General features: G+C 39.7%; 1 protein-coding gene across 7 annotated transcripts in view; it reads left to right on the top strand.

Moving 5' to 3' along the window:
• PLCB4 (phospholipase C beta 4) overlaps positions 1-23142 on the top strand; it is a 194718-nt gene that overhangs the window by 114428 nt on the left and 57148 nt on the right. For all 7 annotated transcript variants that reach the window (XM_027693333.1, XM_027693331.1, XM_027693332.1 and 4 more), the window contains 6 exons: positions 8359-8438; positions 8997-9050; positions 14199-14280; positions 15332-15432; positions 16057-16114; positions 20470-20578. In XM_027693333.1, coding sequence (XP_027549134.1) covers positions 8359-8438; positions 8997-9050; positions 14199-14280; positions 15332-15432; positions 16057-16114; positions 20470-20578 — 484 coding nt within the window. The remainder of the gene's footprint in view (positions 1-8358; positions 8439-8996; positions 9051-14198; positions 14281-15331; positions 15433-16056; positions 16115-20469; positions 20579-23142) is intronic.

Raw genomic sequence — 23142 nt, 5'->3', positions numbered from 1 at the left:
TAAACTGCTCTGAGAAACCTGTTCCAGAGTGCTGATAGTACCTTAGATTCAGACATTCAAGGGCTTTTAAAAATACACATTCTTTGATTTTCCTTTCTGATTGTATGTATTCAATTTAGGATTACAATCAGTTTTGCCTGTGAGATATAAATATTGAATAGTGATCAGTGACACACACTTGCTTTAAAACTTTCTGCTGAATGCAGCATCACTGAATCCCTTGGCAGACCTGCTTGATCCTTCATTGCTTTGGACCCATACCTTTGGAAACACTGGCAATACTGAGTAAACTCCATGATAAGAGAAATAGTTGTATAACTTCCATGGATACACTAAATTGATTTTATTGTGTGTATTTTCAGCAGGCTTTCAGGGAAATAACGTGCCACAATTATGTTTTGAAAACATTGGAGAGGGAAAGAAAAGGATATGTTGGCAGCATTCAGTTTTATGCTTAACCCAACAGTGTCTCTGATTTAATCTGAAAACAGAAAGTTGCAGTTAAGTTTCTCAGCCACCTTAGATCTCAATAGGCTCTATTAGACTAATTGGTTTGTGAGGATGTTGGCCAGTTACACAGACTGTCACAAGAGATGAGCTAATTACCCTGCTGAAAAGATCTATTGCTTCATTAAGAGCCAAGTTGCCTACCAAAAATGGTGTGTAATGCTGCAGTCTGCCTGTGGGAAGGCTCTGAGAGGCTCATATATGTGAGAGTCCTGCATTTGGGAGCCTTACCACCAAAATATATATCCAGAACTGTCAGCAATGATGATCCACCTGATCTGATATGATATGTTTGAGGCACAAGGGAGAGGATAAAGCAGATCAAGCCAAAAAAATCAGTGTAAGGCTTTCTAAGTTACCTTTGCTGAGTAATTTGGTCTGTACTGTATTGGCTTTTCATATATGGTAAGTACATCAATTTGCTACTGTAGTTCTGTGGTAAAATAAAATTTTCTAGGAGTTATCTGCACATAGAGCTGTTCCTACTTAATTCTTCCTGTTTTGTTCATGAGAAAACATCTTTCTTCTGTGACACGGTAAATCTCTTCTTGGAGAAATAAACCTTTGCATGGTGTTAAGTAGCTATGCAGCTTTTATGCAGCAGTTTAAAATAGGCCTTGATTTAATCCATGTTCAAATGTAAGCCCCTCTTTTGAAATAACAGAGGCAAGATTCTGGAGAAAAAGGGGCAGTGATTGTAGGTTTACCAACCCAGATACGTGTAAGGGGTGCACCTGGTTTCTGCTGTGCCTGCCCTGTTGCCATGAGGAAGGTGAACATTACTTGGTGCAGATCTTCTGTCCTTTCCTCGGATAAACCAAGGCCTAGATTGGTCAGTACCTGATTGGGATGCTTTAAAACAAGGGAATTGAGTGGCAAATCCCAACACAAAAGCTCAGAACATTTCTGCCTAGAAAGAGGACAAAAGGGAATTCTGCTTCTGTAGATAGTAATTTACAATTGGAAAAGAAGTAATTGTTCCTCCCTGAAGGCTGGGTTATAATGGAACTGAGAAACCATGACGAAGAAGAAAATTAATTCAAGTTCCTGGCTTCTTCAGGCTATCCATGCAAGGAATGGTATCACTGGGAGGCAGGTTCTGCCAGGTCCTGTAGGACAGGGTTGGCAGAGTGTGGGCAGTCCCTTGGGGTGCCCCAGCTGTGGCAGGTGGGCACACACAGCGCTGCTGCCTGCTGTGGGCAGTGCTGAACCCTCCCCTTTACGGGCTGGCAGTTGTCTTCTGTCATCACCTCTGCACTGGGACAGCCCCACATTCCTCTGCCCCTTGTGCCAGTGTGCTCAGCAGGTCTGGCCAAGGCATCGCTCAGCTCCAAGTATAGTTGTTCCAACAACAAGAGCGTGTTTATTATCCTTCCACTTGTCTCCAAGCTCCAACTCTGGTATTTACACTCTATCTACTTAAATTTTATTGGTGTTTTCAGCTGAGAAATTGGTTTTCATTTCCACTCTTAAAACAGCCACAAAATAGGGTGTACTCTGTCTCTGATTGCAAGCAGCTGTCGTGGTCCACTCCTAAAGCAGCTCCACTGTGGCAGCAGAGAGTGACTGTAAAAGGTGGAATTTAAAACCTGATGTTTGGAATCCTGATTAAATCAGGTTGTATAAATTACCCTGAGCTAAAATTAAAACACACACACACACATATGAGAGGTGTGAGCCTATGTGTGTATTTTTCTTTTTTACTTCCCGGATGGACTTGCTGTGACCTAGTAATTGGATGATCCGTTTTCCTCAGTCCAGGACATTTGAAAAGGCCTGTGGGTATTTAGGGGTGAATTTCCTTAGTGCAGAAGTGATGTAGTGCTGATGTGAGGTTTAGCCCATGGCATGTAGGCTGCCTATCCAAAAATGGCACAAGTCCAGTAAAGCTGTGGTGCTTCAGCGATCCAGAATATGGATTTCTTGTCTTCTTTGCTCATCCACTTTGGCAATGCATTAAGGAGTTTAACTTAAAAGATTAACCTAAGTCAGGTTTTTTAACATTATGTAATATTTATGAATATTGGGGGTAAATTTGTCCTGACAGTTTTTCTTTCCCAGATCCAGCTGTGTTGTTGGAAAGAACCATCTCTCCAGCTGATAGGTTTTGCCCTTCTGCCAGAAAGTGCTGATCCCCCTGCCCAGCTGGCAGAGGGCTTCATGTGAACACTCCTAATTCAAAGAGCCATAGTGTTAGGCTCGTGTCACATATTTAGGGGCAAAGCTTACAACAGTGTTTAAGATAATCTGGCTCTGGGAAGTGCTGATTCGCACAATTCCTCTGGCAGTCAGTCAGGATGGGAGCAGCCATAGGTGTAAAACAGACTGGTTTTACAGTTTTGATTAGATTTGATAGAAAATAGGTATTCAGGTGTGTTACTGAGACAGTGATTCACACATTGATGGCCACCAGAATGAACAAACAGCACGTGCAGAAATGCTGTATTACTCACATGCTGGCAAACAACATAAAGATAAATGCAGGCTTTATCATGCAGCTCATAATATTTATGGCATGGAAAACAACTGCAGCTGAAAACATTTCATTTTGACATTCTTAAACTTCTCAGCTTTTCAGTGGGAATGATATTTTTAATTTTTTTTTTCAATTTGTTTAAAATGGTTAAATGGACCATTATGGTTTTGGTGAGATGAAGCACTCCAGGCTCATCGGTTTTGTGGGTGTTTCTATCTGGCTCTTCCTGAGTTACAGAAAAATTGTGTTTCATAGAATTATAGAATGGTTTGGATTGGAAGGGACCTTAAACACCACCCAATTCCAACACCTGCCATGGGCAGGGAACCTTCCACTAGAGCAGGTTGCTCAGAGCCCCATCCAGCCTGGCCTGATTGACCCTGATTTGTTTTCCCCATGAAACAAGCTTTTAAATATTTGCCCAAATCATATTGTTAAGAGGGCAGATAGAAGGTAGCAGAAGATTCCTGTGGGAATATGCCACGAATACATTACAGAAAAGTTCTGTTTTCCCATAGCTTTGGTTTGTTTTGATGTTTCAAAGCAAAACTTTCCAAGAAACCTGCAAAACATGCTCGAGCAGAACTCCAGGAGCCTACTGCTGTTCTCTGTGTCCCTCTATGTTAGTATATATGGCTTATGTCTCAAAGCCTATGTGATAAACAGTTCTAAATCATGACTGTCTTAACTATATGACCACAGCTTACCTATTCAGGTAGCCCTGTGCCAAGTGTGTAATACCACATTCTCTAGAGAGATCTTCATATTCCAACCTGCATTTCAGTATCAGTGATTTCCATGTGCTTTTCTGACTTCTGATGTTCTTTCTTGGCTATGCTACTGCGGAATTATCAGTAAATTGAAAACTTTAGCCCTGGTTTTCTGTAGCCAAGAGGTGGATTTCACTGTGTAAAGCTCCACTATGTTTTTCTTAGTTTTCATACAAAAGCAGTCAAAGTGATTCTTCCAGCCGCTTTCAGAGTAGACCCCTCCAGTGCTGGGAAAGCAGTTCCAGGGCGGAAAGCTTTGTTGAAGTGTGGTAGCAGTCTGGACACATCAGGCAACTCCCAGTACAGAGTGTGCAAGCCTCACCTTTCCTGATGGAATACTTGAAAGTCAGAAGAATTCCTTTTATCTCTGTGCCAGAATTTTCACAGCCACATCCTTCAGGTCTGCGCTGCAGTTGGTCAGGTAGGGAACAGGTTTGGCACTGTCACTGACTGGCATGAGAGGAACAGGAATTTTCATGGAACAGAAATGAGTTCTGAGACATCTGCTTTGAGGGAAGAGGGACATCTGCTGGTCATGGCGCCGCTGGCGGAGGGCGAGTGCCAGGGAGTCCTGCCAGCCCCCGGCTGGCTTGGGAAGAGGTGGGAAACACGGATCTATTCTCCCTGGGCTCCCTGAACCCTCCAGCTGTCAAGCCCTTGTCTCTGACAGCCAGTCATAGGCACTGAATACCAAAATCAGAGGGCAATGCCTCCTTGCCTCCCTGGCTTTCCTGATGTGTGAAATAACTCTGGAGAGGCTGCACTGAAAAAGTGAAGGTAAAACCTCCAGAGACCTGGATGATACCGACCTCATTGGTAAATAATCCATGCATGACCTTGTCTGGAATTTAATGAGCCATAGGTTATGGTGATTTTTAACCTTTCATAAGTTTTGTTCTTTTTAACCCCCCCTAAATGAAAGGTTGATGGCTAAAAGAGGGTTGAAAGGCCAAACTTACTCATGCACCCTGCCACTGCTGCCCGTGTTTTATCGATGAACCTCAGGTAATGCAGGGTCACTAAGTGCCTCAGAAGCATTTGAGTGCTACAGCAGAAGCTGAGAGAGTGCTTCTTTGGTCAATTTTTCATGTACTTTCTCCTTCTACAGATGCTTGACAGTGTTTGATCTTGTTAGAGAAAAACAACACAAGCTGCTTATTCCAACCTGCAGTGTAGATTTTGGCCTCTTGTGTCAGCCTGACAGTCTGAACCTAAGGTGTACTTGTGTTTGGTTTTGTTTCTTTTCATGATTGTTGTTTTTCTAGGATTAGATAGCAGGGCCCAGATTCCTCTATGAATCTGGAATAATATTTGTATATAGGGAGCCACTCAGGAGTTACATTGACAGATGAAAGGTACTGAACCATATTTTGAAAACTGGAAAATGCTCAGCACTAGCATCAGTAAGAATCCAGTGTACCCTGATTTCTATCAAAAACATTTTGTACTTTCTGTAAGACCCAAGTGAAGTGTTTCCTATCTACCTGAGAATTTCATCTTGTTACAGGATTTTCCTTCTTTGCAAAGATAGTGATTCGAAAATGCTGAGCGTGGAAGAAGAGAATTGAGGATCTTTATCCTTGTTACTTACATAAATTTACAGATCTTTCAGCTTCATCTGTAAAATAAGAAGTGCTATCATAGCATATAAGCAAGGCTGCTGCTGAATACTTCATAGTGTTAGCTGAGAGAAATCTGATCTCTTCTTTCATCCTTCCTGCAAGGTCATCAGACAAGTGTACATTAAATCTGGGAATGGTATATTGTCAGGAAAGCAATATACTGCCAGCTTGACATTGAATTTTGTGCCTATCCGTGCACTGGATCACAGTGCCTTAAAAGTGATTATGAAGACAGTTGTTATTTGGAGACTAGTCTGGTTCAGAAGGACAAAAAATCTGAATGTGTTGAATGTGTTGTTGAATTTGTTTGTTGCTGTATTGCTGGTTAATTTGGGGGCAGCTGATAACCGTGGGCAATATCTGATGAAACACTCCAGAACCTGCTTTAGCCCCAAAATGAAGGGCAAACAGCCAGATGCTTCCTTGTGGTGCAGCAGTGTGGGGTGGAACAGATGGGCAGACGTGTCTCTGGGACTGTCATGTCTTGCCCAGGGGACATCACAGCGATGTGAAGGTGATTCAGAGATGGACGGAGGCTCTTAGTTGGCTCCCTTGGTGCCAGCAGAGGTGCGATGCTTTTGTGGCTTCTCAGTGTTTGGCTGTAGATTTGTGCTCTTTTGCTGTAAGGGAGTGGAGTTCCTGGTTTGGCATCTCTGTCAGGAAAGGGCATTAACACTGAAAAAAGATTAGGGAGGCCTCCAAAGTGGGAATCATTGGGACAACTCCTGCAAAATTACCACTTGGTAAGTGGTTAGTGTATTGATTTCTCTCTCTGCTTGTGAAGTGTTCCTTTTGGCAGCTTCTCTTGTGTACAGAAGAAACTTCAGAGCTGAGTGCAGGGTAACCTTACTTTGAAATGTTAGTTTTTGTTACGTCTAGTGTGGTTGTAATCCATTGCCTTCAAATCAGAATGGATCTGTAGGTGTTTATTTCTGATTGAAACGGTGATATCATCAGTACTGCACCAGTGGTGGTTTTTGGGAGGAAAAAAGAAAAAGACTGAAGCTTATTCACAACATGCATTTTGTGTAATTTAATTTTGCAAGGGTTTTTTTGTTTGCGGTGCCTATGCTGTTGTGCTGTATGGGTCAGTGCTGAAAGGTGGAGGAGTTTGGAAGGGATTGCAGACTAATCATGAGGATAAATGTTTGTATACATGTGACAGTGTTAATGGAGCAGGAATGTTACATTTTACTGATTTAAAGAAAAACAAAAAACCCAAACAAAAACCTCAAACCCAAACAAACCACAAAACCCCAAATGTAGGTAGTTAATGATGAATTTTGACAGTTCTAGGAAATTGAAATATATGTAAGACTTGTTCAGGCATTTACCGTGAAATTATCACAAACTCTATTCCTTTATCATCTGAGGTGAAAGAACATTTGTTGGAAAAGATAAGTGTTTCCTAAATCTGTCAGTGGTTTCTAGTTATATCAGCTCTAATAAATAATATTATCTTGCCCCATGAACCTTGCTTTCTTTATCTTCCTAGGCAGTACCCTCATCCTCTGATTACTAAGTCATCGTACTCATGCAGTTGGAAAAATAGAGATGGGAGGGCAGACCGTTACTCGTGGGTTGTTTTCAAGCTCAAAAACACAGCTAAGAAACCCCAAATACTAACTTTTCTCATAAGTCAGACTTCTATTTTCAAATGATTCTCAGATACACTATTAGAATGCATATTTTGTGCAGTAAAGATCATTTTAAAAAGATTAATTAAAAAATTAATATCTTAACAAGTGACTACTTTTCCTAAAACAAAATAGATTTAATGTGTCATGAGTACAAGGATCTGCTTAAGTGTGTTTGTCTGTTGAAGTGTCACCTTAGACCTTGTTTTAGCCCACAAGGATTTGCTGCCTGCAGTTTACAATGTGCCATTTCCCAAAGACATTAGTATTCCTCCAATATAAATCACGATTTTTTCCATCTGTATTGCAGATGTACAGCACTCATTCATGAAAAGAAAAATACACTCATCTGCATCTATTTATAAGTGTCAAATTCTGGATCCTGCCCAAGTCAGTTCAAGCTGCATGCACAGAATTTGGCCAGAAGCAAAAAAGCTTCTTTATTCATAAGGTTAATGTTTAGCAGCGGACCAAAGCCCATCTCAGTTCCACCAGTGTAAATTATCTGTTGAGTAATCCTAGTGTTACAATGGCATAATTGAGATCGAGCTTGGCTTGTAGTGCTGTCATTTTTTTCCCTTCCTGTAGCTTTATCCTGCCAGGAATTCTTGCTGAAATCAATGAGTGTTCATGTTAGGGCCTAATCCTTAAGCTGCTTCTATACACTACTGCAAAGTCTAGGTGCAGGCTGTAGTGGAAAAATAGATCCATAAAAATGGAATTACATCAGTGAGTGCTGTAATGCTGCTGTTGGCTGAAAGCCATCCCAGTGATTATGGGAATGTTGTGCTTTTTAAGGATGAAAGCAAGCAAGCAAGCAGGACTTGAATATGTAACAGTGTTAGATGATGTTGGTGCCACAGAGCAATTGTTGTGCCTCTAGCTTCTTATTAGTTCGTTTCATTCCTTTTCTAAAACTGGACCAGTTGAATATCTCATCACATACTGCATCATGTTGCTTACTAATACCTAATATTGCCCCCTGCCACTGAAAGGGAGGCAAATGTTTATATAGGCTATAAATAGAGGGCTTAATAAATCAATCAATGGACCACTTGCCTTGGCTGGCAGTGAACTGATTTAAGAGCACCACTGATGCTCCATGTGGTATTTGGGAGAATGGAAAGCACAGTCACTTTTTTGGGGGAAGGATGAAATGGTAATGGGTAAAATGTGGCTGGACTTTTCCATGGTATAGTCTGTGAAGTGGGCAGTTTTTTTCCTCAACACAAGTTATTAACATTATCCATAGCTCCAAGAAAGAGCCTTCCCCCAGGAAAAGCTTTCATACTTCTTCCCTCTCCCGTTTTCCTAATTTGGTGTTTCTATATTTTCCTGTTTTTCAGCAATGGGTAGAAGGGCTTGGATCCATCATCCACAACTTTAGAGCTAACAATGTCAGTCCAATGACATGTCTCAAAAAACAGTGAGTTACTTTCTTTCCTTCCCCTTCTCCTTTATTTTTCTGTATTTTCCTTCTTAGAATTGGAAAAAAAAAATGGTTTTCATACTTCAACATTTACAATCACAAAACAGTGCAATAAAGAAAATTGTGTTAAATTACTTAGGAGTTTGTCTTTCGTTGAGACCAAAGAAGTCTCAAGGCTATATCTGGCACCTGCCCAGGAGAAATTATAAAATAATTTATAACTGTTCGTTTAATTTATTGTTTTGTATGTTTTAATTATTGTCTAGTTTGTTCTTTCCTTGATGCATATGCAAGTGAAACCCCAGGAGACTTCCTTGTCTTCACACTTGTCTTAATTGCTGTACTGATTTTTTTTTGGGGCTGCTTTTTGCCTTTACATTTAATGAACTGCTCTGCCTCAAGCACTAAGAGGTTACAGAAAAATGTTCTTTCTATGGAACAATTATTTTTTTGTGCTCATTTCACAGACAGGGCAATAATCTTAAGCTAAACGTAAGTATCTAGATCCCAATTTTAATAAACTGTATTTTAAAAGTATTTCATTCTTAATTTCAGCTGGATGAAGTTGGCCTTCCTAACAAACACAAATGGGAAAATTCCAGTTCGGAGGTAAGCACAACTGGGAGTTCCAGCTGTTGTCAGGTACTGATTGTATAATGTTAATAAAATCCTGTGACTTCATAGTGCAATGTAATATCAATTATTACTAATGCATATGTAAGAGTAAGTACAGAACCAGACATTCTTAGTTGACCTCCTCAGTAAATGAGGCAGCTCTTCTTATCAGCCTAATCGGGTTTTTTTGTAGTCCATTGTAATGAAGATAAAAGTTCCTGTAATAGTTTTCAAAATCACTTAAAACTAAAAGCATCAGATTTTTCACCTTAAAACTCTGGGATGGGTTTTTCAGTTGTAAAATTTCATAAAATCCTTTTAAAAAGAACCATAAAAGCTTTCAGGCCAGTTAAGTAGAGGACAAAAAAGTACATTTTAAAATGTAGTTCCTTGTAAAAGAGACATATGTAGCTCTGCCAAAAATACTTCTGCTTTTATAGGAACCCCCCAGATAATATTTGGTTTTCTGCACGTGGTAAATGAACTGTTGTTGTTAGTTGTTGTGAGTAACAGCAAAGCTGGAACAATATATTTCTTTCTGTACAGCTATTAACTATTACAGATTACTGATTTTCAGTTCTCTCTGGCCAGGCAGCAATTCTCCCCCCTCCTGCTCTAGAAATTAATTCTTGCTGATACACTGAGCTGCTTTTCTCTTTATGTAGCACATGAAAACCACATTTTTGGGGCATGCTGTTTTCTCATAAGTAGAAACTCGCAGAAGGGAGCAGGAAAGGAGGCCTTTGTAAGATAAACCTCACACAACAGGTTTTTTTTTCAAGGGAGAAAAAGAGGATTTTGCATCCATAGAATCTGCAGAAAGACAAAGGGCCTGCCAATGTGCTTTCCAGGTTTCTGTAGTCTCATGACTCAGGTGACACCTTGCCGGTGCTAAGGCTGCTTCAGTGTATTAATCTTCCAAACTCAGCTGCCATAAAGCACCTTCTGTGCACATGTCCCATGAGGAATATCAACTGGAGGGCAACAATGAGGGAACAATGCTACAGGGACGAATTAATTTTCAAGACTTTAGAGCTTTATGCCTGTGTTTGAACACAGAGCTCTATTCCTGGGTATGAATTTATGGTTTGCTAGCTTGTCTGAAACCGTTTCAGCCTTTAAATATTTTACATCACATTTAGTGAGGCATAAATTCCCTCCACTGTGCTACAGCACCCTGATTTATGTATGCAGAGAAGTCTGCCTGGTGCTGAAGATGGACCAGTCCACTGGTTCCAGTGTATTAAATCTTTAAATTCAAATTTGCAGTGTTTCCAGGCCGACATAAATCGGTCTCTAGCAGCTTAATTTATTGCAAAAGTAGTTTGCTTGTAATTTTGTAAGGGATCTGCTATTCCATGAAGCTGAATCTCCTTTAAATCTGGAGGCTCCAAGGAACGCATTCTGTTGGTGTGGGTAAAAGGTGGGAATGTTTTGGGGCTCATTCAGGAAGCACTGTATTGCCCACTGAAAGGACTGGGAGAGGTGTCAGTGAGGAGTGTGAATGAAGGAGGGAAAAATCAGTCTGCTCTGCAGGAAAAGAGGGTGAATCATGGCAGACCCAGGAGATGGGCCTGATCCAGCAGTGAAGTGGGACACAGACACCCAGGTGTCCCAGCACTGGGCAGCCTGGAATGTGGGGGAGTTCACTGCTTCCCACTTCATCCCACAAGCGCTTAGTGTGGAGAAGGAGAGTGGAGAGATAAAAAAAGGGAACAGAAGGAGAGCTGGATGGGTGAGGGGAGGGATGGGTAAGAGGAAGGCAAGCTGGGAAGCACTGGGAAATGAGAGCTGAATGGCTCTGCTGTGCGAGGGCCACCAAGTTTACCCAAACCTCCCTCTCAGTAACTCTTTCACTGCTCTAAACCACTGATGCTTCCCCTCCAACTGACCCTTCCCTTTCACCTGTTTTTAAATCCAGTCTTGTCTAGGCAGCCCCGTTTCCTCAACGTCCACCTCCTGCTGATGCTCAGGGACTCCTGTAGCAATTGCTGTAGCTCTGGGGACACAGAGGGGAAGGAAGGTTTCTCTCTCAGAAACAATACCCAGCAACTCTGTTCAGCTGTAGGAATGTATCACAATATCCACCTGTAGTTATTTTTACACAGAACTGCAGTAAAATGCCGAGGAGAAAAAAAAATATCTCACTTGCAGAATCAGAACTCCTTGCGTTTCTTAAGTTCAAAACATATTTTTGCAACCAGCACGTGGCCATAGGGAATGATGAGCCTTGGGAAGGTGAAAATCCCTGGGCTCTGGGTGGTGAATGGTGTAAATATTCGTGACTCCTTGGGACAGTTGGAAGTTGCAAAGTCACAGAGATTTTTCTCAACTATTTTAGATTTTTTAATGTACTCTAGGGCGTATAACTATTGCTACCAACCTACTGTGTCTGAGAGAGAAGAAATTCTGGCGGTTAACAGGGTGAAAGCCTTAATGGAGTAGCAGTTTTGCCTTTTGGGCTTTAAAAAGTTTTAGCAATCTGAGTCTAGAATTACATCTACAGCTCTAACGAGGACAGGACATTTGTAAGATGTTTTGTATTTTCAGATTTTAACACTACTGTAAGTGATGACTGAAAAGGTCAGCATTTGTTAAAAAAAAAATCCACTTGGTTTCTGCAGCTTTCTCTTGGCAGAAAATGGATTTTCTACATGTGCAAGTTGCACCTGCTCAGCAGGGCCTGTTTAGAAATCAGCTCTGCTCAATTTATGCTTATCCCTTTGTATAACTATGTTTAAAAGGATTTAAGCAAATACAGCTTCTAACTGTGAAAATATATATACAAAAAAAAAAAGAAGACAAAGCTAAGCTATGACAAATGAGGCTTAAATCTGTTTTACAGCAGTTTAGTTAATTTGCAAGTAGAGTTTTTTTGTAAGTATGTTTCCTATTGATTACTCCAGAGTGCCTGGAAGGGATCTGTTTCAATAGTTCCATGTTGGTTGGAAATCAAAGATAGAGAATTTCTTGTACAGTGTAGGCAGGGGTCCTTCCAGTTCAAGCCAAGCTGATAAATAAGTTGGAGCCATGGTAGAAGATTGATTTCAACAGTTTGTGTTGGCTTGATTTTTGAAGTAATGGTTGGAAAGTGGTGAAGGTCTGAAGAAACCAAGTCATTTAATCCATCAACAACAAGCATGATACATTTGTACTCCTCAGTTCCAGAGCTGGGAAGTATTTTAAATATTTATGAGGAAGTACATTGACATGTTACCCAAAGCCCTGTAGGACATGAGGAGTAAACACCTGTAGATGTACAACAAGATGAATCTGCTCAGATGAAGTCTCTTCTGATAGAGGGCAAAGCAGTTTTATTTCCTACAGCCTTAGCAAAATGAAAGCATCACGCTGTATTTTTACAATCTTTTTTGATTCATGCAATCTTTTCTACACTGCTGCTCTCATTGCAAATTATTGCTATGTTTGCTGTCATCTTTTATGAAATAAAAAAGTAGTTTGGCATCAAAAATAAGTTCCCTGCAGCCATGGAATCTTGGCACACAGCTTCTGATTAATTACTTACACCAATATTACATGCTTTACAGGACATTTATTACTGGAGCTGGATTCATTAGAGCAGACGTAGGATTTTTTATAAGGCTGGAAATAGGTTGTAAATTGTACAGCTAACATCACTCTATTTTAGAATTAGCAGAAAAATAGATGCCTGAGATTTTTTTTAAAAAACAAATGCCTAAGGTTAAACTCTGTCTACATTTTAGTGAAAATAACTTGGTACTTATCAGCTTTGGAAAATCAAATAACTAACTTAGGTGCCTAAATAGGCACATAGAGATCTAACCGTTGTAAGAACCCACTAAGAAAAAAAACTTGGCTAGGATTTGTTAAAATACCATTTTATCAATTAGATCTTTCACTTCCTGGTCCTAATTTTTTTTTAGTATGAAAATATTTACATAGCCAGTTTAGAGTGTTTTGAAGGGTGAAACAACTGTGAATTGCTATGGCAACAAATAACAGCAACAGTTTCTTTCCCACCTCTCTCCATGTGAAATTATTCCTTATGCGGGAGATTAACTAAAAGTCTCAGCAAATGTTTGTCTTGCTTGATGATAAAGAGCAACATATTCTTATCAGCAGCCAGGGAGTCTTTCCCAATGAACAGTTTTTATTAGCATTACAAATAGATTTTGGAGACAGAATGGAGTTTTTCTCTCCAGGCTGAGACACTAAAATCAAGGGGTTCTGGGACATTGTAGCTTAGACTGTAAACAGAAGCCAGCAGAGCTGTCAAGTTTGGATCTACATTTCCAAAGTCAGAAGTTATTCAAACTCATCTCAAATGGAAACAGAAATAGACCAAAGGCTTCCTCATTAGTCACACCAAACAGCTACACTCTGGGGGATTTATGACATTCCAAGAGAAACCAGCCTGTCAGTCGGATATGTGGTGAAATCACCTCTGCTTTCAGGAAGGAGTAGGATGGTAATCAGGTTGGTGGAAATATTTCAGTGGCAGCTGAGATCTGCCCAGAGGATTTGTGTGGAGTATGACCAGAACAGGATATTCTCAATGGCTGCAAGGTGAGGGAGCCTCCAGAGGGAGGAGTGGGCACTGCAGCTGGAATGGGATTTGGCATGCAGCTGGGAGTCTCTTGACACCAACCACTCCTTGAAAAGGACAGAGGAAGGAAGCTGCCATTGGGAACGGTCCACACCGATCTTATGTGTGACCTGGAAGACACAGGTCAGTGCTTGGAACAGAGGGGAGGTCACCACAACCAGGAGTGGCTGGAGACATGAATCTCCTCACTTGTAGAATGTGCTGCTGTTTAAACACTGTCATTTATCTAGGCACACGGTTTAAAAGAGCAAACAGAAGAATGCTTTGCATGGCCCTGTGTCCCAGCATATTGGAAAAAAACCCTCTTTTGTTCTTTTTGCAGTTCATTATTTTGATGTATTTTCTGATGGCTGGCTTGCAGGCTGAGCAGGGCTGCTCTGTGAAGCTTAGAGCACTTCTTCAACTGCACGAGTACTTGGAGGATACTTACATTCATCAGCTGAAGCCAGAGGAAAATGCTGGCAGTAAAAGCAAGAGAGGGAGAACTGATTGTTTAAAAAGTGACTAACATTTCTCTTTTTTTTTTTTTTTCTCTCCACTGTTTTTTGTTTTAGCATTACCAGAACCTTTGCATCAGGTAAAACAGAAAAAGTCATCTTTCAGGCACTTAAGGAATTAGGTCTTCCCAGCGGAAAGGTATTTAGTGGTTTTGAATAACTGTTTTTGTATACTAATAAACTGATGACTCAATCACATTTGTAGCTGTAATCTAAGTGATTTGCATCACAAAAAACCATGCCTGTTGTTCATGAGTAACTTACTAATCACTGTAGGTTGTTTACTAAAGCCAAAATGTAGTTACATCTGTATGACACAGCGGTCCTTAAACCTTTTAGATGAGGCTTCCCTTATTTTCTGTCACAGATTACCTTTTGTTCATTTGTACAAAGTATATGAGCACAAAATACGCATGTAATGTCTTTTTTGTTGAATTTTGGGAACTCCTGCTGCTCTTTGCTCCTCTCCTTTGGAGAGCTGCTGTCTGGCTCTGCCCCATTTGCAGCAGGAGCCCCTGCCAGCTCCAAGAGGTGATGACTGGTGATGGTTGCAGATAGTTTTTTTGGCTTTGCACCCTCCCCAATCTCCCCTCTTTCATTTTGGAGACCCCAGCCCTTCTTGGCCTGACTGCAGCAACCACCTGGTGAGGCTGCAATCTCCAGCCAGGGAGAAGGGATGTAGAAAGACATGAATCCCTGGCACCTGAGATGAGATTTTTCCTCACTCCTACAGTTCTTATCTTGTCCAGAGGAGGACATGACACTGAATATGTTATCCATGCATTTCATTCCTCATGGAAGTTTTACATACCCCTGTATGAGAACCACCCAGCTTTTTAAAACCATTGCACCAAACCTGGGACTTCTTCTCAATGTTCCTTGGCTTCATTAGAAGTATCCTGAAATTTGTACGCTATTTTGAACATTTGGGGTTTTTTTTAAACTCCGTCCCTGTGCTTATGTAGAATTAATGTTACTGTGAGGTTAGAACACAAGCACATCAAACAGATTTGTGATAAAGATGAATTAAGAACTGCTTTCAGAAAGTACAGAAGGAACTAGGTAAATCTATACTAGATAAAGAGCTTAAACCAGTTCTTGGTTGCTTTTTCTGATATGAGATATTCTCTTGGGAAAAGAGCACATAAGCTCTCTTTTCTGGATAAATGTACCTTTGCATTTTGTTGCAGAATGATGAAATCGAGCCTGCAGCGTTTACTTACGAGAAATTTTATGAGCTCACCCAAAAGATTTGTCCCCGAACTGACATAGAGGACCTCTTTAAGAAGATGTAAGTTCAAATTGAATTTAATCTTGCTTTAAAGACATTTTACTGTATTTTCAGTCCATATCTAATAGTGACAGAACACTGTAAAATTTACCTAACCCTGAATTCTAGTAGCATCAACAGTATTTTAGGACAAGCTCAAGTCTATGTTTTTCCCCTTCCTTCCCTCTCAGACTGTTAATGTAAAAGTTCACTCTGTATTTCAGAGCAACTTTTACATGAGTTAGAGGAAGCACCTGGAACTTATTTTTTTTTGCATTGGCTTTACTAACTACTGTAATTTTTAACTTGCTCCTTTAGGTGATTAACACAGTATGTGAACTAATTAAATTAAATAAGAAATCTGAAGTTTAAAAAGTTTCCTCAATTTATTCTCAGCTGGAGGACTTACATGTTGTTTTATGAAGTAATGTTAGTTAAGTTATAGGAATATATGTTATGGGAGTTATGCTGTGCCAAGCTTAGACTGTTAGCATGTTTTATGTGACTGTTCAGTTTGAGATTATAGAGCTACTTCAAGTAGAAAAGTAGGTGGTTTTAAAAGTATCAACAAATGTCAACATGTAAATCATACCTACTGTAGCATCGTGTATAAAAACTTACATTCTCTAATAAATTTCTTTTCAGCAATGGAGACAAAACTGATTATTTAACGGTAGACCAATTAGTGAGCTTTCTAAATGAAGTAAGCTTTTTCATACATTAACTACCATACAAGTCTGTCTGCAGTGGCTTGCTTCTTCCAATCTTTCCATTGCATGAATCCTGCCATTATTTGCTGTGCTTTTGATCCGCTGATCTTTCCATTTTGGTAACATCCAGGTGCAAAAATCAGCTCCAACCTTGTATGTTGTCCTGCTTTCTACATGTTGGCTTTGCAGTTTGCATCTGTTGATTACTTGCTGGTGTGTTATGTTGTGTGTTATGTATGTTTTATACATTTTTGTTAAACATTCGATGCAGTTTCAACTAAAATACACCCAATGTTTTATTACAAGCAATTATTTTACCTGTAGGCCCCAGCTAAATATATCTACTGTCTTTCTCATTAAAGAAAAACTGAAGTGGGCTTTTTTATAAACAGTGGTTTGATTCTTCTCAACAGTAGTATTTCAATCTGGTACAAATCTAAGAGCTAAGAGGATATTTTAAGAGTTTGTATATGATTTTTAAAATGCTATGTGTGCAGAATAAGAGGAAATATTTTTATTGCTGCATTTCCAGAATACACTTGTTGGCAGAAGTATTTAGTATTTCTTAAAAGCATCGTGAGTGTGTGAAGTAGTTCAATAAACAGAGTGGGGTTGGATTTTTTTTCTATTCCTAAAGCACATAAGTTATAGAAGGCTGACTCATTCAGAATTGCAGAGATAAATGCACTGTGTGGATTTGATAAGATCACACATGGAAAATAGGCACATTCTATTTGGTTTTGTACCAGTAGATTCTTGTCATCTGGAACATGGGAAGCTGCTGACCTCAGTATCTGATGTTTTTGGGTGCATTACCAAAAACTCTCTCAATCTAACATTGTTTTACTAGTTACAAATCAATTTTCTATATATTTATATATTGGATACTACCATGTGAAGATTCAAGCAGTAAGTTCCCCATATATCACATTTAGAATCTAATTTTATTCTTCATAGGGAATGTGTGCCTTACTCTTCACTAGCACTAAACTTGAATTACTTGTAGAAGGAGTATTGAAGAGAAAAGACAGTGAGAAGATAAACAGCTTCAGCACTAATGGTTACACATTTGGGCCCTTAGTTCATATCTATTAGCAAATTTGAGCTCACCCTTAATCTTATTACTCTGAGACATTCTTTTGCCTCTAGTAACTGATTAAAAAGTTAAAACTGAGTTGTGCTCCAAGTTTTGTGTGGTTTGAACAGTTCTTTTTATGGAATTAGAAGCCTTATTTTATAGTAAGTATTGGAGAAAGATGCATCTTGCTGGCTGCCTTCCTATCGATACGATATGTTTTGCCTGTGGAAATCCTGTGGTTGGCCCTTTAGTTGGCGATAAGAGCTGGGAAAAATTAGCCAAATGTTTTTTACAGAGTAGGACATTCATTCTGATGTCTGAAACCAATGCCTTTGCTCTGTACTGGAGGTCTTTTGGTCTCCAGACAGACTTTAAACTTTCAGTCATGATTTGAAAGGCACGAAATGACCCACAACCTCCCTCCTGAAGTGATTGTTTCTGTCCCCTTGACAGCTGGCCAACACTGCAATTAGCAGTGGTGTTTAATGCTGGAAAATATAAAAAGATTATTATCATTGCATAGGAGAGGGGAGTTACTTGGCAGAGAAATTCTTCATGAGACTCTTTAACTTAAATTATTCTGAAGTAACCTCCAAGGCATGCTGCAGAAGCTCCAAGTGTTATGAGTTTTTAAGGGAGCATGAGGATATGTTACTGGGTATGAGAGGAGAGTGAGTGGCTTTCCTGGAGTTTTTCCAAACTCCTGTCTCTATTTGACTTCTAAATGCTGTTGTCTGACAGCTGATTTAATTGTGTGTCAGTATTAAAGCTTCTGGGAAGTTTTTAGAAATTTAATTATTGGCAGGCACCGAGTATTATGTCTAGGTTGTTTTTTGAAAAAATAAAATGTAGTAGAAAAGTAACTGAAATTACTACTATTGAGATTTGTTTCTGATGTTCTTTTGCAGCAATAAAATAATAATAGGCAAATAACAGTCAAAATAGAAATTCAGTATTCTGACCAGGACTAATCCTTTCTTCTGGGAGGGAGCTGTGGGGAGATCCTTTCCTATCCCCTCTTTCCCACTTCCCTTCTTTTCCTCTCTGTCTTCCACTCACTTGCTCTTCCTCCTTCCTTCCCATTTGCTCTTTCTATCTCCCTGTTTTTCATCTCTGCAAAAGGACTCCCTTCTCACCACTGCACAGGACAAATTCAAGGGGCAAAATTGGTTTCAGCACATTATTAACTGCTTTGTGTCTCAGTTTGTACCCACTGCAGGGGGAGGCTGGAGGCCGGGTTGGGGAGGATCCTTCTCTCTTTGCAGAACCATACAGGAATTCTTGCTTTTTAGTCAGTTCACCCTCATATGGTTAAAGAATGTGTAGTGTAAGGGTGTCCTGTCTAGTGTGGTAACTAGAACAATCAAATACAACACTGTTGGACACACACAGTTAGTCCTGGGGCATGTTGTCTTTCTAGATAAGCCTTCATGCTTTTGACTTTGGTCAGCGTTTGTGTTACAAATATGCTGTGCCACCAAACCCAGAGGTACAGAATGTTTCCTCAAGGGATACTAGCAAACATTCTTACTTTGTTGGGGTTTTTTTAAAGTAAATCTTTATCACTTGTCAATTTTACTTTATTTTTTAAGCTAAGTGAACATAAAGATATGCTCTTGTTCAAGTGGAAAATTGATAACTAGAATACTATTTTGCTCTTAGCTCCTTTTGATAACTCCGGGACTCTTTCTCAAGAGATTTTTTGCTTTATCCCATATAATTTCTCCTGGGTTTTTTTATGTCTAACTGTAGAAGACAGAGGGTGGGGAAGAGCATTTTTTTTTAAGAACCTTCCCTATTACTTCTTACAATTTTTGGAAATGGTGCATTGTCACTAATGGTATAAAGCTTGTCACTTGTCACAAGTAGACTGAACTGTTGCATGCCAGTGTTGTGTTGCTGTTGTGTGCTGCTTAGCCAGTTATGTCCTGCATCCATCTGCTCCCATATCATATTCCATCTGAGTTTTCCTTAGTTATCCCAACACTGATCTGTACTGAATGAACCTGCTGTGTTTTAGATGCTGCAGACTGCCAGTAGCAGTACTTGAGAGATCCCTCCTTAAGTGGATGATTGAATTGGGATTGGTTGTAATTTCTTGGAGTTAACGAAGCACCAATGTTGTAAGAAAAGAGACAAAGGGCTTATTTTTGATTGGATATTCTTTTTCCTTGTGAAAAAAAAAGTCAGAAAATGTACACATAAGGAATTACAGCAAATGCTGGTAGTGCTGTGTGAGCCGTATCAATACCATCCTGTCCACTCCAAATCATTGATCCAATATGGGGGCGGCCTGTTACGTTTCTGAATTCTGCTTAAACTAAATCTTGAAAACTGTGCACCTACTGGGGTAAAAGAGTGTTTTCACAGTCGTATTTATTTCTTTGTTTTATTGCATCTGCTTACATGCCACTACTCCGTTCAATTCTGGTTTTAACTTTCTTTTAATGGAGAATCAGGCACACAGTGTGCAGCTCTAATCCAGCACGGAGAAAAAGCAAAGTTACAAAGCACATTTCTGAGGGAAAATATAAAAACCCTGAATTTTATTAGCGTATTAGAAATCACTGCTAAATTGTATCTAAATAGTACATATATTATTAAATCCTAATATTTTAAATTACTGTGAATTGAAGAGATGATACTGTGAAATTCTTTTGCATATTTCTTCTAAGAACCTGTGCTGGTTTTTGAATAGTTAAAAACACGATGTTTCCACAATTCACAAATAATCATCAGTACTTATTTCTAAACTCAGATTTAAAATTCTTCATTTAAAACATAGCTTTATTTTACTTTTACTTTTTGCTTTAGCTGTAGATAATGTGTAAGACATGCATTTTTGCAGAGGTGATTACAGTGCCATCAGTCAAGTCTGTCAGTTTACAAGTCCTACAAAAAAGATTAGAGAGAGAATTTACAAAGAAGAGAGATTTAGCTGTTTATTTTTCAACATTTCATTTGCACGTGTGCCACGTGCAGTCATTATTTTGATGAACAAGCAAGAGTAAGACCAGTTATATGATGGCACTGGAGTGGTTTTTTTTGAAATATTTTTGTGATTAAACTGCCCAGGTTTCTTATGAAAGATAAGATTCGTTTTCTGCCTAAAGCTGAAATTACTGTTGAACAGTCTGTAAGTTTTAGGGCTGCTTTTTTTTTTTTTTTAAATGTCCACTTCTTTCTTTCTCATCTGCAGTAATGAAATGCTCTTGGATGTTAGCCATGCACTATATTATTTTGCTGAATTCCGTTGTTTTCTAACCTTAGCATCAACGAGATCCTCGGCTCAATGAAATTTTATTTCCCTTTTATGACACAAAAAGAGCAATGCAGATAATTGAGACATACGAGCCAGATGAAGACTTGAAGAGAAAAGGTAAATGGGGAAGGGAATTCAGTATTCACTGGGTTTAGGCATTTGGGGAGTTTGTTCTGAAGCATCCAGACTTTTAAAAGGGAGCTTTACAGTCCTTGTGGTCTGGGGACAAAGCACTCGTGTGGCACCCAGTGAACTAGATCAGGAAAAATATCTCCCCCCTCAAAATCAGTGCTTTTTTTTTTTTTTAGGACTATTTCCCTGATCCAGGTTACAGTGTGGCTACAAAGGCAGCCATGCTGATACAAAATGTGAGAGGCTGGGAACGAGTAAATGCAGAACAAGGCAACCTGCATGTGGCTGTGGCCAAGCTCTCAGAGAGACTGCAAAGCTGTACAGATATTGTGTAAAAACAAAGAATAAAGAAAAATTGCCATGTGCACCCTTGGATGTGCATCTACCTTCTTATAATGTAACCTCTATAGTGCTTGAGGGCAGCAGCCTGGCTTAAAACAGGGTGTTTTATGTGGGTGAGTTTAAAAATGTTCTCTCCAAGCAAGGTTTCAGAAAGTGTCTGCAAGCTATTCTTGGACTGCTCATGTCCTGACTGCTGGGAGTGTTGGAGGTGTCAGTGGCTGAACTTAGTTGCCAGTTCTTTCCCATTTTACTGAAGCAGCTGTGCTGGGATCAGCTGGAGAAATTAAAAATGATGCTTTCCCCATCTGTCCTCCCTGCCCTTTTTGCTGGAAGTTGCCATCGTTGTAGCAAGCAAAGAGGAGACTGCAGCTTTGCAAAGCCAATAGGCTTCCTAACAGGATTCCTCTGACACCAGACAGTTAGGGGAATATATCAAGGTAGCACTGGAGAAGCTTTTACCCATCCACTCGTGCTGCCACTGCTGCTGCAGGGTGTGCAAAGCACACAACAGAAGGAGGCAACATCTAAACCTGCCTCAGTTAAACCTGGCTCAGCACTGAGCCCTGTTGGGTTCCCTCTGTGCCTTCATGTTGCTTCATGGTCACAGGTCTTGACACAGGCCTATAAACTTAGGGAATGCCTCTGCAGCTGGATTTGTAGCTTTCCCCGCTCCTTATAGTCCTTCAGTCCTTAAACTTTTAGAGGAAGAGACACTGTGTTGTGCACCAGATTAATAGATTCCTCTTTTGGTTCTGTGAAAAGATGGACTTTGCAGGAATCACCTGGGACAGAGGAGATATTTCTCTTGTCTAGGAGTTATTTATAAATGTTATGGGGATTTTCCACTCACAAGCTTATTTCTCTTCCTCTCTACATGAAGTAGAATGCTCCAAGTATTAATTACTTGATATTAGTCAACTCTATCCTTTTTTATTTATAATTTTTAAGGACACTAATCTTTGATTCTTATTGGTGCCAGTGTATTTTACACATTTTCCAAAATGAGGAAACACAGCTGCCACCTATTCAGGATGGAAGATACAAAAACGTATTTTATGAGGGTGGAAATTAATCTGAAACTAGAAAAGAAAATAATTCAATCTTGGCTATTTATTTAGCTTCATTCTTTGATTTTTCTTTCTAGCAGGTTTTTAATAAATGTGGTAAACCTCCTGCAGGGATAGGGTTATGGAGAGTAGCAAGAGAACAGCAGCAGTGTCCTCTCACAGTGTTCCTCCAGGGATCATATTCACTGATGCAGATTTTATCCCAGAACACAGTAGAGCTCTGTTAAGCTGCTGAAGTCTCAGCTATAGTTTGTCTAGAACAGCTGTCCAGATGTGACATTTTTCCACAAGATGATGCACTAGAAATATCATCTAAGTGTCATCTAAGATTTGCTGTGCTGCTGCTTTTAAGTTCTTGGTGATAACAAAATAAAACCATTCTTCAAGCTGAAAATTCCCTTTTGCCCCCCCTTTTTTCCCCCCCTTTTTCCATACTCAGAATCAGCTGAGAGGATTTGAATAAGACATCCCAGGACAGTTCACCTCTGGCTGACTCCAAGCACAGAAAATGTAAGCTCCAGTAGAGGGTTTTTTCAGAAAGTTAGGAGTAGAATGAAAACTTGGATCATTCCATTTCTCTGTATAAGAGAAAAGTAGTCTTAAAGAAAATAAAATGGGACTGCTGCAGCCTGTCCCTTGACAATAGCTGAGTGTTCATAAATGAATTCAGGGAAAGCAGTCTCCAAACTAGTGCCAGATAACCATTCTCTGCAGCAACTCTTTGTGAGTAATCCCTTCTTCCCTACCCCAGATCGTTTTTCAGACTCTTGGCCACTTTAAAACTGATACTGTACTGATTATTTGGCTTCATTAAAAATTATCCCTTAACTTACATTTTTTTATACTTTATTGAAGCATAGAACAGCAGAGAAATAGGAGAAGGGTGTTATGGATTCTGTCCTCTGTATTACTAGGTGTGCCATGTTGGTTATAGAAATGGATTGCTTTTCATTTATGAAGGTATAAACTTGTATTTCCAACAGTAAACTTGAAGGTATCTTAGATTTTCCTGATGTTTTGCAAATGAACCTGTGCAGACATTTTCAGGTACACATCCACACGTTTTTGTCAGTGGAGAACAGTCTCTGCACATGCTACAAGCTGATTAGCAGTGATATAGCACAGTCAGGGCAGGACTAA

This window comes from Neopelma chrysocephalum, unplaced genomic scaffold, assembly GCF_003984885.1.
Source record: "Neopelma chrysocephalum unplaced genomic scaffold, ASM398488v2 Primary Assembly neopelma1_91, whole genome shotgun sequence".
NCBI classification, from domain to species: domain Eukaryota; kingdom Metazoa; phylum Chordata; class Aves; order Passeriformes; family Pipridae; genus Neopelma; species Neopelma chrysocephalum.
Note: the sequence above shows the minus strand (reverse complement) of the source record. Positions and strands in the feature narration are given on the sequence as shown.